The sequence below is a fragment of the Pituophis catenifer genome, unplaced genomic scaffold (assembly GCF_029215685.1).
Source record: "Pituophis catenifer annectens isolate HBS135680 unplaced genomic scaffold, rPitCat1.0.hap2 SCAF_13, whole genome shotgun sequence".
NCBI lineage: Eukaryota > Metazoa > Chordata > Lepidosauria > Squamata > Colubridae > Pituophis > Pituophis catenifer.
This window is the reverse complement of record NW_027256893.1, coordinates 1583816-1604850: the sequence shown is the minus strand read 5'-3', so window position 1 is coordinate 1604850 and position 21035 is coordinate 1583816. Positions and strand designations below refer to the sequence as shown.

General features: G+C 44.9%; 1 protein-coding gene across 2 annotated transcripts; it reads left to right on the top strand.

Moving 5' to 3' along the window:
* Nucleotides 1-225: 225 nt before the first annotated feature.
* Nucleotides 226-21035, top strand: CFAP263 (cilia and flagella associated protein 263). 2 transcript variants are annotated; one of them, XM_070953018.1, is made up of 10 exons: nucleotides 227-601; nucleotides 5816-5939; nucleotides 9007-9168; nucleotides 9530-9685; nucleotides 10942-11022; nucleotides 15988-16143; nucleotides 16490-16597; nucleotides 17763-17918; nucleotides 20293-20394; nucleotides 20677-21035. In XM_070953018.1, exons 1-10 carry the CDS (start codon nucleotides 333-335, stop codon nucleotides 20683-20685), a joined length of 1323 nt encoding a protein of 440 aa, XP_070809119.1. In that variant the 5' UTR covers nucleotides 227-332; the 3' UTR covers nucleotides 20686-21035. The 2 variants fall into 2 exon arrangements, with proteins under 2 accessions (XP_070809120.1, XP_070809119.1); XM_070953019.1 differs by lacking the exon at nucleotides 10942-11022 and having other exon boundaries at nucleotides 226-601.

Here is a 21035-nt window from a genome sequence, read left to right as displayed (position 1 = left end):
CTGCCGGCTCGCCCCGGCGCTGCAGCGACCCCTCTGGCGCGGCGGACCCCGGGCGAGCCCTGGCGGGGCCTAGGCGGCTCTCGCGCCAGCCGGCCGGTCGCCTTGACGCCCAGGAGGACGCCCGGCGCCTCGGACTGCAATTCCCAGGATGCCTCGCCATCGGCCCGGGCCGACGGGGCCGATGGGAGTCGTAGTCGGGGAGCGTCTCGCGCGCCTTCTGGCCGGGGCGGGCGAGCGGCTCTGGGGCTCCGCGGGCTCCCAGCCCGGCAACCGACGCCCGGCAGGAGAGGCGCTCCCGCGGCCCGTTCCCCGCGGCCGAGCGCGGCGGCAGCATGGAGGCCCTCGGGGAGAAGGCGGGCTCGGCGGCGCGGGGCCTGCTGCGTCTGCCGGGCGCGGAGGGGCGGCCGGGGTCCTGCGGCGGGCCGGGGGAGGCGGTTTGCTGGCCGCCCGTGGGCCGCGTCTCGGGCAGCGCCATGGCGGACGAGGAGTCGGAGCGCGACAGCGTCCACACGGGCGAGTCGCACGAGGGGGCCGAGGAGCTGCACGTGGAGCTGGCCCAGCTCTCGACCGAGCAGCTGGTGGCCCTGGTGGAGGACAACAGGTGCGGCCGCCGCTGGCAGGGAAGGAGGAAGGGGCGGCTCGGTCGGTGCCCGGACGCCGCCGAGAAGGAGCGCGCGAGGCCGCCTTGGCAGCCCTCGAATTGGAGGCCACAGCCGCTCCCCGCCCGACCTCGAGGCCCCTGGGGTGGGGTGGGGGGGCTGAGAGACCCACTCCCAGCAGGGCCCCCCAAGGCGTGAAGGCCGCCCTCGCTGCCCCGCCACAGGCGCCTCTCTTGGGCAGCAGCCATCTAAGGAGCTGGGGGCGAGGGAGAAAGGAGCGTCCGTCATAGTGCAGAAAGTGGGGGATCTAGCAAGACAAAAGGGTAAGAAAACCCCTGTCCACTCCTCTAGAGTTCAAATCACGGGGACCTGATGGGTTACAATCCCAGAGTTCTGAAGGAGCTGGCAATGTTATCTCAGAACCATTGAACTGTACCTTTCAAGGATCCTGGAGCACCTGGGAATTACCTGAGGACTGGAAAAGAGCTGCTGTCGTTCCCATCTTCAAAAAAAAAAAGAAAAAAAAAGGAGGGGAAACAAATACAGGAAACTACAAGACCTATCATCCTATCATCAGAAATATAATAAATAAATAAATAAATCCTGACATCAATATCTGGGAAGACCCTTGAAAACATAATCAAGCAACAGATCTGCAAATACCTAGAAAGAAGCAAGGTTATAACCAGTAGCCAATATGGGTCTGTCAAAAATAGATCATACCAAACAAATATTATCACATTCTTTGACAAAATGACTATATTAGTGGACCAGCAAAATGCTGTGGACATGGTATACTTAGATTTCAGTAAGGCATTCGACAAAGTAGACCACAACCTGTTTCTTTGTAAGTTAGAAAAACATGGGATAGACAGCATCACCACTAGATGGATTTGTAACTGGCTGATAAACTGTACTCAACAAGTAGTCCTTAATGTGTCTACGTCTACATGGAGGAAAGTAAGCAACGGGGTACCACAAGGTTCCATCTTAGGCCCAAGACTCTTCAATATCTTCATAAATGACAGATGAGGGAATAGAAGGGGAACACATCAAATTTGCAGATGACACCAAGCTGGCAGGGATAGCCAACAACCCAGAAGATATATTCAAGATCCAGAAGGATCTCGACAGATTTGAACACTGGTCCCAATCTAGCAGAATGAAATTTAATGCTGAGAAAAATAAAGTTTTACACATAGGTAAGAAAAAAAATGTACAGGTAAAGATTAGGTGAAACTTGGCTCAATAGTGGTAACAAAAGGATGTTGGAGTCCTTGTAGACAGTCACCTAAATATGAGCCAGCAATGTGCTGCAGCCGCCAAAAAAACTAATGCAATCCAAGGTTGCATTAACAGAGATAGAATCAAAATCATGCACCAAAAGGCAAAATAAGAAACAATGGATGGAAACTAATCAAGGAGAGAAGCAATCTAGAACTAAAGATAAATTTCCTAACAATGAGAACAATTGCCTTTAGAAGTTGTGGGTGCTCCATCACAAGGCTTTTAAGAAGAAACTGGACAGCCGCTTGTCTAGAATGCTACAAAGTCTCATGCTTGAGAAGACCTCCAAGGTCCCTTCCAACTCTTATTCTGCTTCTGTTCTGTAAACCATCTCTGTGAGAAAACTACTTGGATAGAAAATATAGATGAGGTAATGCCAGATAATGCTTGCACTAATGTTTGTGATGGGGCTAGATTGAACTCTTCTGGGAAGCTAGTTGATGATGTTGCCATGGGGAAAAAGAAAATCTGAAGCTATGAGGAGAGAATTAGAGTGGGAACATGGAGTGTAAGAAGCTTGAGCTTGGAAAAGCTCAACTCGGTGAAATATGGAGCAAGTGCCAATTAATATCTTGGGCATCAGCTGAAGTCGGCTGGGATTGAACACTTAGAAAATCTAACATGAAAAATGTTGAAAGAATAGGATTGCTTTTATAGTTACCAAGGATACAGCAAGAACAGTTCTTGGATACAATGCAATTAGTAACTGAATAATATAGGTTAGACTTGTGGACAACCCTTTAATGTAATGATTATTCAAATTTATGCTCCAACCACCAAAGGAGGTTGACAGAACATGAAGGAAGATGTGTCACTTGTGATTGAAGACTGAAATTCCAAAGTTGGAAACATGAAAGAGGACGATTTAGTTGCATTCTATGATTTAGGATACCAACAAAATGAAGCAGGAAACTGATTTATCAATTTCTGCCACTTCAATGAATTCCTCATAGCTAATGCTGCCTTGAAACAACTAGACTTCTCTACGCTCCTCTACAGGTGGAGCATATAGAAATCAAATAGACTATATTATTGGTAAAAGGGGATGTAAAGCTTAATTATTCTGATTAAGCTCAAAGACATAGCCAGGTTCTGACTGTGGAACAGATAACAAAATTGTGTATGTGCAAATTCCAAGTTACTAAGAGGGCCCATTAGTTTCAATGATATAATCTTGAGTGCATACCCATCATTTTTAAAGAGAACATTATTGAAATAATTGTATAGGATCTCCTGCTTGAGCAGGTGGTTGGAATAGAAGATCTCCAAGGTCCCTTCCAATTCTTTTAAGTCCTGAATTTCATAGATAGAGAGCCAGAGGAACTGTGGAATGAACCTAAAGAGGTTGCTAAGGATGGCTGTAAAAACTGCCAAAAATAAAGAAATGGATGAACATAATGAAGCATAATGAAAATTGCTGAGAAGAGAAGCCAAAGCAAGAAAAATCTTTTAAAAAATGTTAGAGAAGAACTTAACAAAAAGTTTCAGAGAACAGTTAGAAAAGCAAGAAGCAATATTGCAACATCTGTAAGAATAAAAGATGGAAGCAGATATGGAAAAATAAGGATAGTCCTCCAAAACATTTCTGAACTCAGAAGGCAGTTCTGACCTTAATTTGATGTGCTAAAGGATGCTGATGGACAGATAGTAACCAACTCAAAGGAAATGGAAGGAAGATGGAAGGAATATGTTGAAACACTACACAGTAGACATATCACCATCCATTATTTACAAGAAGCTCTAGTAATAGAAGATGGTTAGCTCAGCAATCTGGTCCCTTCCTGAAGGCTACAGGAACTGATGGATACCCACTGAAATATGGCAACAAGGAAAAATAGCCAACCTATGCCAGTAAATCTGAAGTGACCCAACAGATTGCCAAGAGTTGACACTAACCTTACACTAACCATGTAACACCTCTCCTACGCGAGCTGCACTGGCTCCCGGTGGTCTTCCGGGTGCGATTCAAGGTGTTAGTTATCACCTTTAAAGCGCTCCATGGCTTAGGACCTGGGTACCTACGAGACCGTCTTTTGCCACCAATAGCCTCCCACCGACCAGTTCGTTCTCACAGGGAGGGACTACTCAGGGTACCGTCAGTCAAATTATGTCGACTGGCGACTCCCAGGGGGAGGGCCTTCTCTGTGGGGGCTCCAACCCTTTGGAATGAACTGCCTCCAGAGATACGGAATATCCCTGATCTCCGTGCTTTCCGCCGTGCCCTCAAGACAGGCGGGGCTAAACATACGAACATGTGAATGATTTTTTAAATGTTATCTAATTCTGGGTTTTATTTAATTGACCTAAGTAATAATTTTAATTAGCAATTTTATGATGTTTGTGTGTCTATATTTTTCTTGACTGTACACCGCCTTGAGTCCTACGGGAGAAAGGCGGTATAGAAATATAAATAAATAAATAAATATTTATTTATACCAAGGAGCCTTGGTAGTACAGTGGTCTAAAGCACCCTGTTATTAAGACCAGCTGCCTGCAATTACTGCAGGTTCGAATCTCGCCAAGGCTCAAGGTTGACTCAGCCTTCCATCCTTTCTAAGGTAGGTGAAATGAGGACCCAGATTGTGGGGGCAATAAGCTGACTTTGTATAAATATACAAAAGGATGAAGGCTATTGCTGAGCACATTGTAAGCCGCCCTGAGTCTCCGGAGAAGGGCGGCATATAAATCAAATTAAAATAAATAAATAAATAAATAAATAAATAAATAAATAAATAAATAAATAAATAACCTGACATAATCAATCAACTTGGTATAGTTCAATAAAAGTCTAAGTAGAGGGGATGTATAGTCTTAGGATTTTATGGTGAATAGTCTCATTTGAGTGTTTCAAGTTCCATTTGGTCAGGAACAACAACAACAACAAACGGGGGAGGGGGGATGGAAAAAAGTTCTTTGAAATGTAACATCTTTCAGTGAAGATTAATCTATTTAAAAGACATTCACAGTAAACATTAGGGAGATGTAGGTAAAGATTATCAATATTGCTACATGGAACATTGGGACAGTTTTGCATATTATAGTCTGCTACTTCCCATTGAAGCCACTTTCTGTTCTGAAAATGATGCCCAACTTTAATCTTTTGCTTCCAGAATTAAGGAATGGTTGTTGTTATTTATTGAAATTGTATGGCTACCCACCTCACCTAAGTGACTAATAATCCAATAAAAAGAGGTTAAAAACCAATATAAAAACACGTAAGACACTGTCCCTAACCATTTTAAAGATAGAAGATCTGATCAACAACATTAAATTCATTAAATCAAGAATTCAGCTCACCCAGCCCATTTTCAAGGATTCTATAATGAGTTGCAACTCAATAAAAGGAGAGGGGGCTGGTTAGGTATTTAAAGCTCTAATTCTATGGGTGAGTAATAATTGCTTGAAGTGAAGAAAAGGGGAGGTTGTTAAAATAGAATTCTCCAAGGGCTTTTTTCCTTTTTACCTGAGTTGAGATAAATAGAAGGTAACTTGAATTGTACTGCTTGGTTTTGATAATATTTATGGAATATAGTCCTCGATTTATGGACTATTCATTTCAGAACTGTTCAGTGTTACAATGCAGCTGAAAATACTGGTGACTGGTCTTCGCACTTATAACGGTCGCAGCATCCCTGCAGTCATGTGGTCAGAATTTAGGTGCTTGCCAACTAGCATATATTTAGAGAGGTTGCAGTGTCCTGGGATCACGTAATTGCCAGAGGTGACCATTCAGAATTTACATTGCTGTTCCTAATCTGAAAGGTGCTATTTGGTCTACATGCCTAAAACCCTTGAAAGGGCTGAATTGAGGAAAGGAATTTGTCTTTCTCAGAATTTGTTCAAGTACTACTGGCGTTTTTTCTCATTTGTGACATCTAGATGAGCCATGTGCCTATAAGTTCACTCACTGAGTTTTTCTCTGTGTTCAGCCATACCAACTCCATGCTCAAAATTGAAACAGAAATGTTTGAGAAATTTTTCAGTAGAGTGGAGCCAAAAGACTTGGGAGCAGAAAGACATGGTTCATCGCTGGACTTGGGACAAGCACCGTATGTAAGCTATGTAATAATTTACTCTGCTGCCATTTTAATGATGAGATAGGTTTCTGAATGATGGAATTACATCACATGCTTACTGGTTACTGAATGTATCCATAGTCTTTGTTTGCCCAACACAAAGGGCAGCACTCACACATGTCTTAGTTTAAAACACCGTCGAAGTGAAAACTAAAAATACGTTGTGCAAATGCAACCATTGGGTTTTTACTAACCTGGTTTAGCTGTTTGCTCATCTAATACTTGGGTACACTTACCTTCTTTTTTTTTTACTCCTCCACACAGTTAAATCTAGCTTGCCAATTCACCCTGAAACGCTATATTTTTATTGTTTTACTTATTAAGATTTACCTTATCTTAAATCTTTCCTCCAAAACTTTCATTCAAATATAATTTCTCCATGGCAGTCAGAGTCTGCATTTCAACAGTGCAATTCCAACTTGTTCATGGTAGCCTGAATTTAGGAGCATCCTCCGCCCTGCCCCTGCAACTGCAACCCATGAAATCTGTCCAACTCAGGTGATCCCAACAACAGGGCAGGTGGAGTGCGGGTCAGAAGTCAGGTTTGGCTGCCTGGCACAAGCCAAAAGCCCAGGGAGGAGCTCAGGAAAGGCCCCTCTGGCAATGCAGTGGAGACAGAGAGGGCCAGTTTTCGCATTGCTTTGCTTTAAAATGACTCTTGAGAGCTGCTGAAAACGCTGTGCAAAACATTACTCTCCTTTTAAGGATTCCCCACCCTTTGAAAAACACAATCTAGTGATAGCTTTCGATATTTGCTAGATTCAGGTTGCCATTCCTCCACAGCCTCAGGGTTTTTTTGGGGGGGGGGAGGAGGTTTGGCCACAACAGTCCAATGAAGTCAGGCTGAGAAATTAGGATTGTCAACAGGCAGCCGAGAGTAGATTGAATTGAGGATTCCCCATCCCTTGTCCAACACTGTCAGGGCTAGGTAAGGTTCGGATTGTTGCAGCATTTTTCCTCAGCAAGGATAGAGCCTGGATTAGAGTGGTCCACACATGGAGATTTATGAATTCTACTAAATTCCAAATGGGGTAATTTCTCAAACCTGGCCAGCTACCTATAAGTAACATGGGTGAGAAATAGAACATCAGAGTCCCCTGAAGATTTGATTAAATGGCCGCTAAGCATCCAACCCATGTTAGAGCCTGTAGCAGTGGAGCAGAAAGGATAAAATACAAGTGGGATTGTGGCAACATCATGACAGTAAGAGAGTCGGAAGGGACCTTGGAGGTCTTCTAGTCCAACCTCCTGCTCAAACAGGAGACCCTATACCATTCTAGACAAGTGGCTGTCCAGACTCTTCTTAAAAGCCTCCAGTGATGGAGCATCCACAACTTCTGTTTGGAATAAGATAGTCCCAATGCGTTGAAGCCAGTTTGACCAATATTATGCCATCAAGTTGTGATTAGGTTCACATCACTCATTAATGTTTATTTGAATCAAATTCACAATTAAGTACTTGAAAAAATGGATAAGAAGTTCACATTTGTATTTTGGATCTATCCCTGGCTTCCTTTATAAAAGAGCCTCCCTCCAAACACCTCATCTGACCAATGATTGTGTTTCTCCCAAAATGCTTCTTTTTTACAGGTGGATTTTCATCATTTTTAAGGGATGCATCAGTGATATTGTTGCTTAAGAAATCATCTTTTAATCTTAAGTATCAGCTAATGTCCAGTATTCTATATTTTTCCAGATTTAGGGAAATAAAGTAGATTATTACGATCCTTTTCATTCTGAGTTTAGACTGGGATTTGACATGGAGACAACATTGGTCACCCAGATCTTTACAGAGAGGAAAAAAATAGTGATATTTTTTTTTTTTTTTTTGTTAATCTTGAACTCTCTAGGGTTTTTGGTGTTGTTGACTTTAAATTCTTGCTGGAGTGCTTGAGGGAGCTACTAGTTGAGGTTCCACTTTATGGTGCTTCTACATTTCCAGAAAATAATACTGGAGAAATTCTGCTTAGTCATTTGGGAATTTTCTCCTGCTGCATTCAAAGTTATTTATTGTCTTACATCCTCTATAAATATAATATAACATAATATAAATATAAATTTATATATAAACAATCTACATTAAGCTACTTGGAAGGCTCATTCACAACTCTGGAACTAATAGTAGAGAGCCTTATTTCTCTTTTCTGATGAACTTAAAGTTGGGCATCTCCATGGCTAATGAATGTCTCCTGAATGTAAGGAAGTGGATGTGGTTGAAACTCAGTGGTCTCAAAATGGAGGACACTGTATTTCAGGATTTGGGAGAAATGCCAATTATGGACGGAGTTGCTTTCTCCTTAAGGATCTGGAGGTTCTAGATCAGGGGTGTCAAACTCACATTGTCACTGCAGCGTCACGTGACGTATCGGGACTTTCCCCCTCTTTGCTAAAGGGCGAATGCGTGGGCGTGGGCGTGGCCAGTGCATGACTCATCCGGCCCTGGGACCGGGAGTTTGACAGCCCTGCCCTGCCCTAGATAGAACAGTTGCAAGGAAGGCATTTTATTGGCTTCAGCTGAGAAAGCAATTGCGTCTCTTATCAGGAGGGAAAAAAAACTGGCTTTGGTGACTCATGTGTTGAACTTCATGAAACAGCTCATAAAGACATTTTGGAAGGCACATGGGTTGAGATGCTCACAAGCACATACACACATCACGACATAGGGCTCAACCCATTAACAGGATTATCCTGTTCCCTTCCATCATCAGCAAGGCATATTTTAGGTATTCCTGTAGATAAATTTAATACCTGTGGTTAATTCTGATTCCTCCCTGTTGGGCCCAGTGTAGAATATGCTGCTGGAGTTGTTGAATGAGTTATTTTAATTGTTTCCATGTTTACATTTGAAAATATGTTTTCTAAGTTGACATTTTATGGTGAGATGTTAAGTCATATTTGCACCCAATGTCTCTTAAGAAATCTAAAAGTTAATACTGAATCTTGAAAAGGAAAGCTGAAAACTAGTTTGGCAAATTCTAGGATTAAAATGCCCAAAATTTGGCTTTTGCTGGAGGGTGACTCGGGACCGTGCCTTTGGATTGTAGCCGCGGAGCAGGCGCAAGTCGAAGTCCCGAATCACAACGGATCGTGTGATATGCCTGACAGTGGAACAGAAATGTGACCTGGTGCAGCGGGAGTTGGAAGAGACCAAAGAAGATCTGCAGCTGTTGAAGGAGAACTCAGAAAGGACCTTGCAGAATTACCTGGTAACATTTTCCTTAGAATGGCTGTTTGGGGTATGCTGCTGGGGAATTCTGGGAGTTGAAGTCCACAAATCTCAAATTTGTCAAGGTTGAGAAACACTGGACTGGACTGTATTTCCCAGCCTGTGTCACCAGGTCCAGGAAGTTGTACTTTACTATCTTGAAGGTGGCAGATTGTCACCCATCCCTGAGTTAAAACAAGGCCAAGTGTTCTTGGTGGCTGTGGCTGTTGGTGGTGGCTCCTATGTAAGGGTGTCTGCTTTGCTTGGCTGGCTTGAGCTTCAAGGCCTGCCCCCCCTCCCCCCCCAAGCAAATAAGTGAAATTTATCATGTATTTATTTCCAATGTAATTTGAATTCTTCAGGCTATCCTAGAGGAAGCAGATATTCGCTTGGTTGAAATTAAGAGAGCTATGATAGAGTTTGACAAAGACATAGTCAAAACCATAACTAAGAAGAAAGGGAGCGTCATTGCCTCTGATAAGGTGCTGCGATACATGGAGGACCGGATTCGCTCTAGGGTCAGTAGAGAAAGTTGGCAGTTAATCGGTTCTTCTCATTTTATTCTTATAAATTATATTGACATTGGTGAATGTGGACACAAGGTCTCTTTTCCCATTGGCATTCTTACAGTGTTCCTGACAATGAAACACCTTTAGATATCTGTAATTGTCATTGCCTTCAGAGAATTATTGAATTATTGTTCGTTTATTAGACCATCCTCAAAAATAAATAATCTTTCACTTTATAGAGCTCCATAAAAATATGATTGCCATTTTGGAGATCTCCTGTCTACTTGATCCTCCATTATTGAATAATCTGATAAACAAAATAAATAGAATATGCCATCTTGCTTCTTGATTTAGCTCTATGTATCCTAATGGTAGTCACAGCTTCTCTCCCTCCAAGATGGAGAGATGGGAAATTCTCATTGGAGCTGTAAAATGTGGGGAAAGTGTGGTCATTCTTTTCAGGGATTCAAACTGAGGGAGGTCAGAAGTTTGGGCTTGGAAGTTTCAGGGTGCTTTAAGCCTCCCAAATAATTGAGGAACAGACATCACTCCTTAAAGTTCCTGAAACGCTCCCAAAATGAGAATGCAGCTCTTGACCTGTAATTGACATGTTAATTTATAAACTGTGCCAATGGTGTAATCCCTGAGCCAATGCAAGTAATCTGTCGTGGAATAAGGAATGTCCTTTCCATTGACCCCGTGCCTTCTCTTCCTCAGAGTATTGTGGCTAACACCATTTAAGGTGTACTTGGTTTCTGTTTCATGAATTCCAGTTATCTTGCCAGACTTAAATAAATAAATATAACGTGTTTCACATATTTTTATTTCACAGAAAATACGGACATTGTAATTAGTTCCCAAACTCAGAAATTATTGTGGTAGTTATATTTTTATAGCAGAATTAAAAGGCAGATTTCCTTTGTCATATATGATGGCTGAGATAAGACAGTCCTGGCTTGTAAGATTTGTTTTCACAATGTTGAAAGCCACATGACTTGGTATATTTATTTATATTTACTTCTTTAATTCAATTTATATGGCTGTCTAATTGAAACATAACTCAATATATAGTTTATGTGACATAGTCCTAAACTTCATGGATTACACAAGCCCTAATCTGGACAAATGGCTTTCTGCCTTACCAGGGTGCAGAAATCTGTCCCAGATCCCTGATCCACCCTGTTGTCTTGATCAAATATGGGAGGGAAAATGATCTTCCCAAAGGAAGAAGTCTGGAAAATCAGCCAGGTTGCTTTATTTTTCAGGATGTTATGAAAGAAAAAATTCATTTGAAAAATGATTCTCTAAAAGTTCAGAAGAAGAAGATGCAGATGCAACTCAAGCAGGTACAGACCTTTGGCAGCCCATTCTTGACGATGCCAGCCAACGTGCGCCTTTAATTTTTTATATATAATGTAGAAACAATAAAAAACCTGAAGGATACAAAGCATTACATACACAGTAGCTCCTTTTAAAATCTCAAACAGAAAACAAGGGTGAAGTGCTTCTGGTTCAGCCGAACCGGTAGTGATGATTGCCATTGGTTCGCCGAACCGGTAGCAATAATCCCTGGCCCCGCCCATGTCCACCCAATCGTCCGCTTGCCGCTTCCTTCCGGCTCACTCACTTTTCCCACTACTTGGCGCTTCTGGCCCACCCACCCCATCCCTGGCCAATATCAGTTCCCCTTTTCCACACGGCCCAGCCACTTCGCCGACGCCTGCCCGCTTGGACGCCTTGCCAACAGCCGCTCACTTAAAAAGGTTAGCTTAGCTTAGCGAGCACCCCAGTGCCCGGCCTTGAGGACTTCGCACAGCTGCCAGGGATTGTTTGCGTGTTGCGGCGCTCCAGAGGAAGGAGGCTCATCCGCGGCGCCGCTTCCTGCAAACGAAGAACTGGAGCGAGAGGCGCAGAAGCCGCTGATGGGGCAGCAGCCCCCCACACAGGAAGAGGGCCAGGACGGAGCATGTACTGCTTTCCCTTCAGCCCAGGCAGCAGCGCTTACCCAGCTGGGCCAGTGCAGGTAGCACTTCATTTTGCCGAAGGCCAGGTCGCCGCACTTATAGTTGCGCAGCCGGCCAGGGCGGGACATGGTGCGGGCAAAGAGGCCAATGCAGCCCCCACCGAGGCCACCCTTGCTGAGCAATCACCATGCCTCTGCAGAAACAGGCGCACCGGGGCTACCTTGCCTGCCTTCGCCTCGGTGCGCTGCACTTGGAAGGGGCCGCCGCCACCACTCTGCCTCCCCGCTTGGCTGCACAATGTGCACACGTCCACCTGCCCTCCTGAAGCAACCCCGCCGCCATTTGTTTTCATTTCGTGGCGTGAGAAGGAAGAAAGCGAACAGCGGTGGTGCATGTGCAGGAGCCCCGGGACGTGCGCGGTTAACCTGCCCTTCTGGAGCATCGCCATGGCGCCGCCTCTTGCTTTCATCAGTGGCAACAGTGTGTACATGCGCGGCCAGTGCATCGAGCAGGGCAGCGATGGCACGTTTAAGAAGGGGAGCGCGGCTCCGGTAAGTTTAGCTACAAGATACCTGCAGCCACTGCGTCTTTTGGCACAAGAAGCGCCTCCAGGCGCACCGAAAAAAAGACTGCAGCTGCAGGTATCTTGTGACAGGGGAAAATAAGGTTTTAGAATAGAAAATAGAAATTATTATTTTTTCCCTACCTGGTTCTGTGGGGGTGGCTTGGTGGGGGTGGTCATGTGACTGACTGGGTGTGGCTGTGAGTGATGTCAAGTTGGCCATGCCCACTCAGTCACAGGAACACCCCCACCAAGCCACGCCCACAGAACCGGTAAGGAAAATTTTTAGATTTCACCACTGACAGAAAGCAAGCAGAAAAAGGAAAAAAACTTAGGAGAGGGGGAATCCAACTAAAGAAGGTGTGTGAGTATTAAAATAAATGAATAAAAACAACTAGTTGAGCTTCACCCATGATGGAAACGGGTAAGTTGGTGTTCTAGTAATTTGGCTTCAGAGATTGGTAGTGTGAACATTTTCCTTCAACCCAGAATTCCAGCTCTGGAGGGAGAATTCCTTTTGCCCCAGAACTTAATTACAAGTTTAACTAGAGTTCAAAATTGATAAGATTAAGTTCTTCATAAATGGATAAATTCCAACTTGTGACATATAATTAGATATCGCCTTAACATTTTAAATTCTTATTTCTCTTTCTTAAAGCTTATCAATAATAATGTGAATTTTAGACAAAAACAGGTCAGCTTAAATCATAGGTATTAGAATCCCCTTAAAAATAACTCCAGCCTAAAAGTTCACATCCAGCCTGCCACGTGTCCAACAAGCATGACAGGAAACCTTCTGATGAAATAGGACTGATCCCACATCCAAGCTGTCCCAGTATGAACAAGGGCTACTAACTACCTCTTAAGAGCAGAGACATGTAGTGTCCTCTACTTGCCCCCACAGCACATTGTCAGCCTTTCGAGGTAGACCAGATTAGGAAACCAAAGTCATGAATACTAAACTTAGTTGTATTATAAGCTTGCAGAGACATCCTGGGTGTGGCTCCCTTTCCTCCCTTTGTCTTCCTGAGAACTAGGGAGGGCCAAGCCTGAGACGCTTCCTCAAACCGCATTTCTGGCCCAGACGCCAGGTTCTTCCATCCGGCCTCTCAAGGTTATCCCTACCACCCCTCCCATTCTGGGCACCCACCGGGAAGCAACCTCTGCCTACCTTCCCTGCTGCACTTCAGAAAGAGGGCTGGTGCACGAAGGCTCGGCAGTCCGCCTCTGCGCCTCCTTTGATTGTGAGGCAACCCCTCACTGCGTGTTGCAAGAGGAGCGCCCCTTCCTCGGCATCCCTGGTGGCACTTTGGCTCTGGGCTACAGGACAGCTGAAGCGTTGGTCATTTTCTTCTTTCAATGGTTCCTGCCAATTGGGCTGAAGTGGAGAGGAAGACAAGGGAGGGCTTTCCATTGAAATCCTGTGTCCTTAAAGGCCCCCTCCCCACAAAAGGAAACTCATGGTGGCTTTTCCCCCACTGTGGCAGGAAGCCAGCAGTCCGAGTCAGGACAAGTACTGTTCAGATGCCCCCCCCCCATCGTCCCATCCTGTCATCCCCTCCCCTCCCCCCCTCATCAACCCCCCCCCCCCCCGCGGCTCAGAGCAGCTGAGAGGTTGCCGGCCTGGGCATCCGGCTGCAGGGCAGGAAAGGTCTCACTTGAAGAGGACCAAAAAACCCTTGGACATTCTTCCAGACACATTCTTCCAAGGTGACTCATTGGTTAGAATACTCCTATTCCAAAGGGTATATTCCACTGCTCTCTGTTTTAGCGATATTCTTCAGTGACCTATTGAAATAAACATAGGTTTAGCTTTTTTAATTGGGGTGATTCCGAAGTAGTTTTTTTTTTTTTATTATTGCAAAAGTTTTACAGTTACATTTTCACCCCACTTTTTCCCCCCCCAACCCCCCCTAACCCTCCCCCTCTGACTTCCACAGAATATAATCCCATCAAAATCCCATTTTTTTATAAAAACTTGAACCCCTCAAGCCCCCTTATAATTTTTTCTCTCTTAACAATTCATATATTTCTATTTTTATATAACTTTCAGTGAAAAACAATTTGATACTTCCTAACTTGATATTTTTTCTGCACATAATCTATCCATTTTTTCCATTCCCATTCATAAGTCTCTTGTGAGCGATCTTTTAAATATGCTGAGATCTTCGCCATCTCCGCAAAACTGGCCATCTTCAAAGTCCATTCCTCAATGGTGGGTAAAGCTTCATTTTTCCAATATTTACCTATCAATAATCTTGCAGCTGTTATCATGTACAATATCAACTTAGTTTCATCCAATGTAAAACCCTTTACTATACCCAATAAAAACAGTTGTGGAGAAAATTGAATTTTTTTCTTCAAAACATTCTGCATAACCCACCATATTTTTATCCAAAAAGCCTTAACTTTCTTGCAATTCCACCAAACATGATAATATGTAGCATCTAGACTATCACATCTCCAACATTTTGGCTGAACATTAGGATACATACAGGATAATTTTTTGGGATCTAAATGCCATCTGTAAAACCGAAGTAGTTTTTAATGAAGAGGATTCAGACTTCAGCTCTCACCCAAATCCCTCCAACTGTATCTTGCAGCCTTCGTTGTTGGAAAAACAACAGATTTGTGGCTAAAGTTGAGCTCTGCCAAGGTGTCTGAGAGATCAGACAATAACTTTCTAATTATGCCAATAATGCTTTTTGAAACAAATTGCAAACAGAAGTAAAAACTTCTAAGATTTTATTTAGTCCAGTAGGATAAATCCCTTGGTAAATTGAAAATGTAGAAGCTAAAATTTGCCATCTTTATATGAAAGCTGCAATTATACAGAGAAAACCTGGGAAGGCTGCCTCTCTCCATCCTATAAAAATATTCTCAATAATGTATTGATTTGTTGAGTATTTAAGACTAATTAGCATAGGAAATGTTATCTAGAATTAAGGTTCATTTTAATAATATTTAGCCTTCTTCCATAAGTTTGTGGAATTTTCAAGTACTCAATCATACCAATATTAATATAACTCCCATATTTATAACAAACATGTTTGATTGCCAGGCCAAGGCCAAATTAACAACAAGCGCCTGAGCAAGTTGATAGGATTCATTTTCCATGGTTCCAAGCAAGAAGTTGGACTAGAAGACCTCCAAGGTCCCTTCCAACTCTGATATTCTGTTATTCATTCCATCTATTGTCCTTAAATTGAGGATATGTCCAGAACTGGGATACCAAGGAACAAAGCAAAGCAACAGTTTGAGCAGGGCAGACTAGCCAAATGGACTTATTTCATACACCATAGTAACTAACTAAGTAATACCATAATACCAACTAAGTAAACTATCCACAAAGAGCCAACCAGAGCTAAATGGTTAGCTAAGGATAGTTAAGGCTTGAATAAAAGTCTCTAAAAACCTGGCCTAACCTCAGTTGTTGCAGGACAGAAGAGCAATGTATTTGCATATCAGGCTTGGGTCTGCACTTTAAAGTTGTGCTGTCACTCACCCCACTTTCTGCCTGCCCTCTCTCTCTTTACCCTACTCCAGAAATCCTCTTGCTTTTCTCAGTCTAGGCAGCCACAGCTCTTCAGCCTCTTCTGGCAGTTCAGACCGCTCTGTGTTTATCTGAATGTGGCTTTGCTGCAGTGAAGCATGAATGAAAGAATGATCTAGCAAAAGGTCAGGTCCCAGGGCTGCCCCAGCTTCCTCCAGCCTGGTCAGGCTGGGCTGGCTCTGAAATGCTTCAAATGGGTGCCTGTCTATCAAAATTTGTGGCTGATTTGCAGAAGGAGGAGCTGGGAGAGGCGCTGCACGAGGTCGATTTCCAGCAGCTCAAGATTGAGAATGCTCAGTTCCTAGAGAAAATAGATGAACGAAACCAAGATTTACTGCAGCTGAAGCTGACGGTTGGCAACACCCTGCAGATCCTCAACTTCTACAAAGTAAGATAATTGAGTCCTCCTGGCTCTGGCCCTTCATTCCCAGAGGACTGCTGACAGGGTCCCGAAAGATCACCCAGCTCACGCTCCCCATCCCTGCATCACATATGGACCCCCATCGCTCTCGGCTCTCCTGCTCAGTCCTGTGGGGGAGAGATCAGTGTTAGTGTAGGATAGGCGACCAATAAGGGTGTTCCTGGGAACCACTGAGGAGGAAAAGGGAAACCTGAAAGGCTCCCCAAACAAGCAGAGTCCATCCCGTATTTGGGGCGGTTTTGTCCAACCAAGGTATGTTCACATTTCTGTACTTCGACAGTGATGCCACCCTCAGGATCGTGTTCTATTTTAGAGGAAGCTGCACTATGCAACGGCCATGGCTACCTACCTGGTGAGAGACATTGCGCAGAGAAAGGAGTCCCTGGAGAAAATTGCACGTGAGGCCATCCTTGTGGAAGAGGTAGGGGGCTCCAGCAGGGGCCAGGAGGAGAAAGATCTCGGGGGCTTCTGCTGGTTTACTCTGGGGAGACAGCCAGGTCGCCCCCAGGGGACATTTAGAGCCATCTGATTATCCGATCTTTACCGTAGTTTTACTTTTTTCCCTCTTGCTTTAACTGCTGCCATCGATTCCTCAGGTTCCTCAATCAGTGTAGATCAAATTGTAGATCAATCCAGGCCCTAAAATTAAAATTAAACAAGCCAAAGGTTCATGCGTGCTAAAACCTGGGCAGGAAATTAAAAGAGTCATCCTTGGAATTATTGGCTTCACCATCTTTCATGCTTCAGGGTGTGAATAAAATGTTAAAAACCTGTAGAGGGCAAATTTGGATAATGAAAAAGCAGATCTCCTTTAGTTAAAAAGAAATGGTGCCTGTTCAGCACCGGAAGCCGTAGCTTTCTCCACTCTGTAGACAGAGCAGTTTACTGACTCCTGGGGAACTTCTGCTTCCTTCCTGGATTGCCATTGTCTGCCTCTTCCTTCTGGTGATGCAAGAAAAACTGCCCCAGGCTGGAGCCCTGTGCTACTTGGGGTAGCCCATTCCGTCCCTGGAGGGAACTTGGCTGCCCCCAGCCCACAAGCGGCCTTGAGGGCTTGGCATCTCTTGCTCAGTTGCTCACCTGAGCAAGCCCGAGGCACAGCCATGAGGAGTGAACGTCCATTTCCTCCTTTCCTGTACTGCGGCAGCTGCTCCAGTTTTTTTCAAAGGGGGCAGGAGCTACTGGACTTGCAAGAACAGAGGCCACCTGGAGCAGGCCAGCACTTTTGAGTCCTTGTTCCCAGCATTTCTGTGTTGGCAGAAGGGAAGACAATTGGACTTTTTCACACCACTTTACAGATCATTGGAAAATGGAAATGGTGACAGTATAGAAATTCCCTGATCACAAATAGTAGATTTTCCTAGGAACCCATGAAGTGTACTATGAATGCCATTTCTTCAAAGAAGCAGGAAGGGGCTCAGTATTTAAGGAAGCAACCGGATAAGGGCAGATGGGTTTAATCCTTTTCCAGTGCCATTTTTTATACAGGTAAAGATCCTGAGTCCCAGTTAACGTTAATCCAGTGGTAGGCAAGAGATCAGGGCCAAGATCAGACTCCCTCTCAGAGTGCTTCGTCTCTTTCACAGGAACGGGTAAAGGCTGAGGTCCTGAACAAAAAACTACGGCGACAACTGGCAGAGTACAAAGTTCCTCCTGTTCTCAACTATGTTCACGAGAAGGTGGCGGTTCACGATCTAGAAAACAGCCTCAGGATCTGGGAGAGGAAGGTGGAAATTGTAGAGGTAGGGCTGTGATAGTGGGTCACTTTTGGATGGAAGCACATTTGATACTCGACTGCATTTTTCATAGGAATACAATTTAGTGGATGTGCCACAAGACAGTTTGTGGCATCCGGTTGAAGAAAACCAACAATCATTGGAGAGAATTCCTAAAGATCATGGGAAAATCACGTCAATAAATATGCTTAAGCGTTTGTTGTTATGAAGGACCGTGTTTCCTAGTTGGTAGCCATGGGCAGGAGCTTGTTTTCCACTGTTTGTAGAGCATCCTTTGTTTTAAACTTTCCAAGCATTAGAAGAGGTCAGTAACAAAGTAAGTGTAGGTAAGTTCTGACCGTGGTGTTCGTTTGCATTCATGTGGAAGGTGGACATGGCTGATTTTCTGGTTACTTTGAATGGACATCACGCTATGAATCCTCCAACATTGACAGATGCAAGAAAGAAAGAGACTTAGAATGAGAGTTGCCAAGTTAGGTGCTCAGGTGCTTGAGATCTAAAAGAGAAATAAAAATGAGGACAAGATAGTATTTAATCTTCTGTAAGAACCAATGATCATTTGTCCATAAGAAGGACCTGCACCAGGTTCTTGGGCCATCCTCCTTGTTACTTTGGCTTCTGCTTTGGAATCCAAGAGATCTGCATGCCGCTTGTGCCACAAAGAACACCGTTGTTCTGACCCAGCTCCCCAAACATGACAAACCCTCTGAAGTGAATTCAAAGATTCCTTTATTAGGAGCGCCAGCAGCCCCAGCAAAAGGTTTCTCTATCCCCAGAGCTAGGGTGGGGCTTCACTAGCAGCAGTGGCTCTTCCGTCCCAAGGATCGGCCCATAGATTTCCACTGCTCTCCTCTGCCTTCTGCACATCTGTGCATCAGGCACTGGGCCCAGCTGTTCCTCTTCCTCATCAGCCACCTCCAGACCTGGGGGCTGTTGACTCTCCATCTGAGGGCTGATGGACGGCCCAGGTTCCGTCTCTCTCTCTCTCTCTCTCTCTGCCCCTTCCATTCCCTCTTCCCCCTTGGAGCTCTCAGGTTGCCTTGAGGCTGACCCTGACTCCCACGCCTCCTCCTCCTACTCTGAGTTGGCTGCTGGAGGGGCCGGCAGCCGACAGGCCACAACAGTCGTGATAGGGAGACTGTCACCCATTGCTGAGAGGGAGAGAGGATGCCCACCTTTGAGAGGGCTGCTTGAGCTAGACCTGGAGCCTACATCATGATGTGCTTCTCTGGGGTTGAACGGCTTCCCTGCTTACTTGACCTTTTTACATTTTAGGACATTTTTGTAATAAAGTAGAAAGCTGGCGTTGTTGTTGTTGTTATTATTGATTTAATCTTCAATTTGATTCACAGTTTGGGACTGGTAAAAACTTAACAATTCAAGTCCAAACCAAGGGCCTAAGAGCTGTTAAAGTAACGTCTGAGTATATTGGCAGTTCCGAGGGCGGGTTTTTTTTTGCAAAGTCAGAATATTGGGGTCTGAGAAGTTCAGAATTTCCATGTATCTAGGCAACCCTTTGGGTGTTGCTCCAAGGGCTCCTATTACTATTGGTACACCCATGGGTTTCTTCCTCCACAATCGCTCAATTTCAATTTGCACATTGCAGTATTTAATTATTTTTTCTAGTTGTTTCTCTTCAATTCATGCATCACCTGGTATTGCAATGAACCAGACTTTTTTCTTTTTCTTATTATTCTTGCTGTTGTTATTGTTGTTGTTGTAGTAGTAGCAGTGATAGTGAAACTGGCTCAAAGTTACTCAGCTGGCTTTCATGAGGAAGGCAGGACTAGAACTCATGGTCCCCTGGTTTCAAGGCCAGCACCTTCACCACTACAGGTAGCCCCTTGAATAACAACCATCGTGGAGTCTGCTGTAACTTGGAATGGTTGCTAAATGACCGGTCATTAAGTGAGGACTACCGTACACCAAACTAGCATGCAGCAAAGCAGAGTGCCAACCTGCAGGAACATCTCTGTTCCCAAGTATTCCTCTAGACTCCAACTGCTCCCTCCCGCCCCCGGCAGCCTTTCCAGACAATAAAAATTGTGGGCACTGTGACTTGTGCTTTGTTTGGAAATTGTCCCATGCCTGGGGAAGAATAAAAGGGTGATCTGCAATATTCTGCCATGGGGGCAGATACTGTAAGTAACATTCTGGTAAACGATTTTAATGGTTATCTGCTAGCCATTTTGTGAGAACATCCATAGTGTGTTGTGAAAATCTCAACTATGCACGTCAGTCCACATCAGGCCCCCCAGAAGTGGAGATTCCTGCGGGAAGGGTGGGCTCTGCCCTTCCTCGAGGCCAGCGGAGGCCTCGGTTGGCAGGAAGGGCTGTGAGGAGGAGAGACTACCCGTTCCCACCTTCTTTCCTCTCGCAGATGGCCTTGCAAAGCTACCGCAATGTTTGGCACAAGGCGAAGATGGCCAGTCACCAGCTGCAGGCGCTTCTGCCCGAACAGGAGAGACAAAAAGCAACAGAGGTGGGGAAGGGGGACCCTCGCCTGGCCTTTGACGGGGGGTGGGGAACGATGACCAGGAGCCCCCTCAGCACAGCAGGGCCTTCTATGGCCTTCCATTGCCTCTCTTGGGTGCCTGCTGTATGTATGATGCCCCCTCCCCCCATTTTTCTTTCTAGTCTGACTTTGGGGCCCATGATATTTTCTCCCACCCCCCGCCACACAGTTTCTTTCCTTTAAAGAAAGGGCTTGGCAGTAGAGATGCACAGCTGTGCTAAAGTCACACCTGGCTTTTTGTCTCCGCAGGGCCTATAGAGAAATAAGGAGAAGGAAGGCAGGAGGAAACTCGCAAGCCGTCTGCTGTGCTCGTCGCGGCATTGTCCTGATGCAGACCTTCATCCTGATGATGCCCTCTCTCCGCCCCCTCCCCTCCCCCCACTCCCCCGGGCCAGGCCAAGGCAGGTTTCGGATAGGCACAAAGCCCCTGGAGGTCACCAAAAGGGAGGCTTTCTCCACGTTGCATCAGACCTCAAGGCTTCTGTTTCTACCCCTGCAGACTGGCTTTTATAGTGTGTTAGTAAACTGATCTCTTTTAAGCTATTAATAGATCACGATAGACCTGCTTGACTACAGAGCTATGAAGTTTATTCAAATCACTCAGCAAT

Bases quoted from the DNA above. Each gene is read 5' to 3' on its own strand.
- CFAP263 (XM_070953018.1), top strand. From the start codon at position 333: ATGGAGGCCCTCGGGGAGAAGGCGGGCTCGGCGGCGCGGGGCCTGCTG. The intron at 5,940-9,006 runs GTAAGCTATGTA...TTTGGATTGTAG, and splicing joins ACTTGGGACAAGCACCGTAT to CCGCGGAGCAGGCGCAAGTC. The intron at 17,919-20,292 runs GTAGGGCTGTGA...TTCCTCTCGCAG, and splicing joins GGAAGGTGGAAATTGTAGAG to ATGGCCTTGCAAAGCTACCG.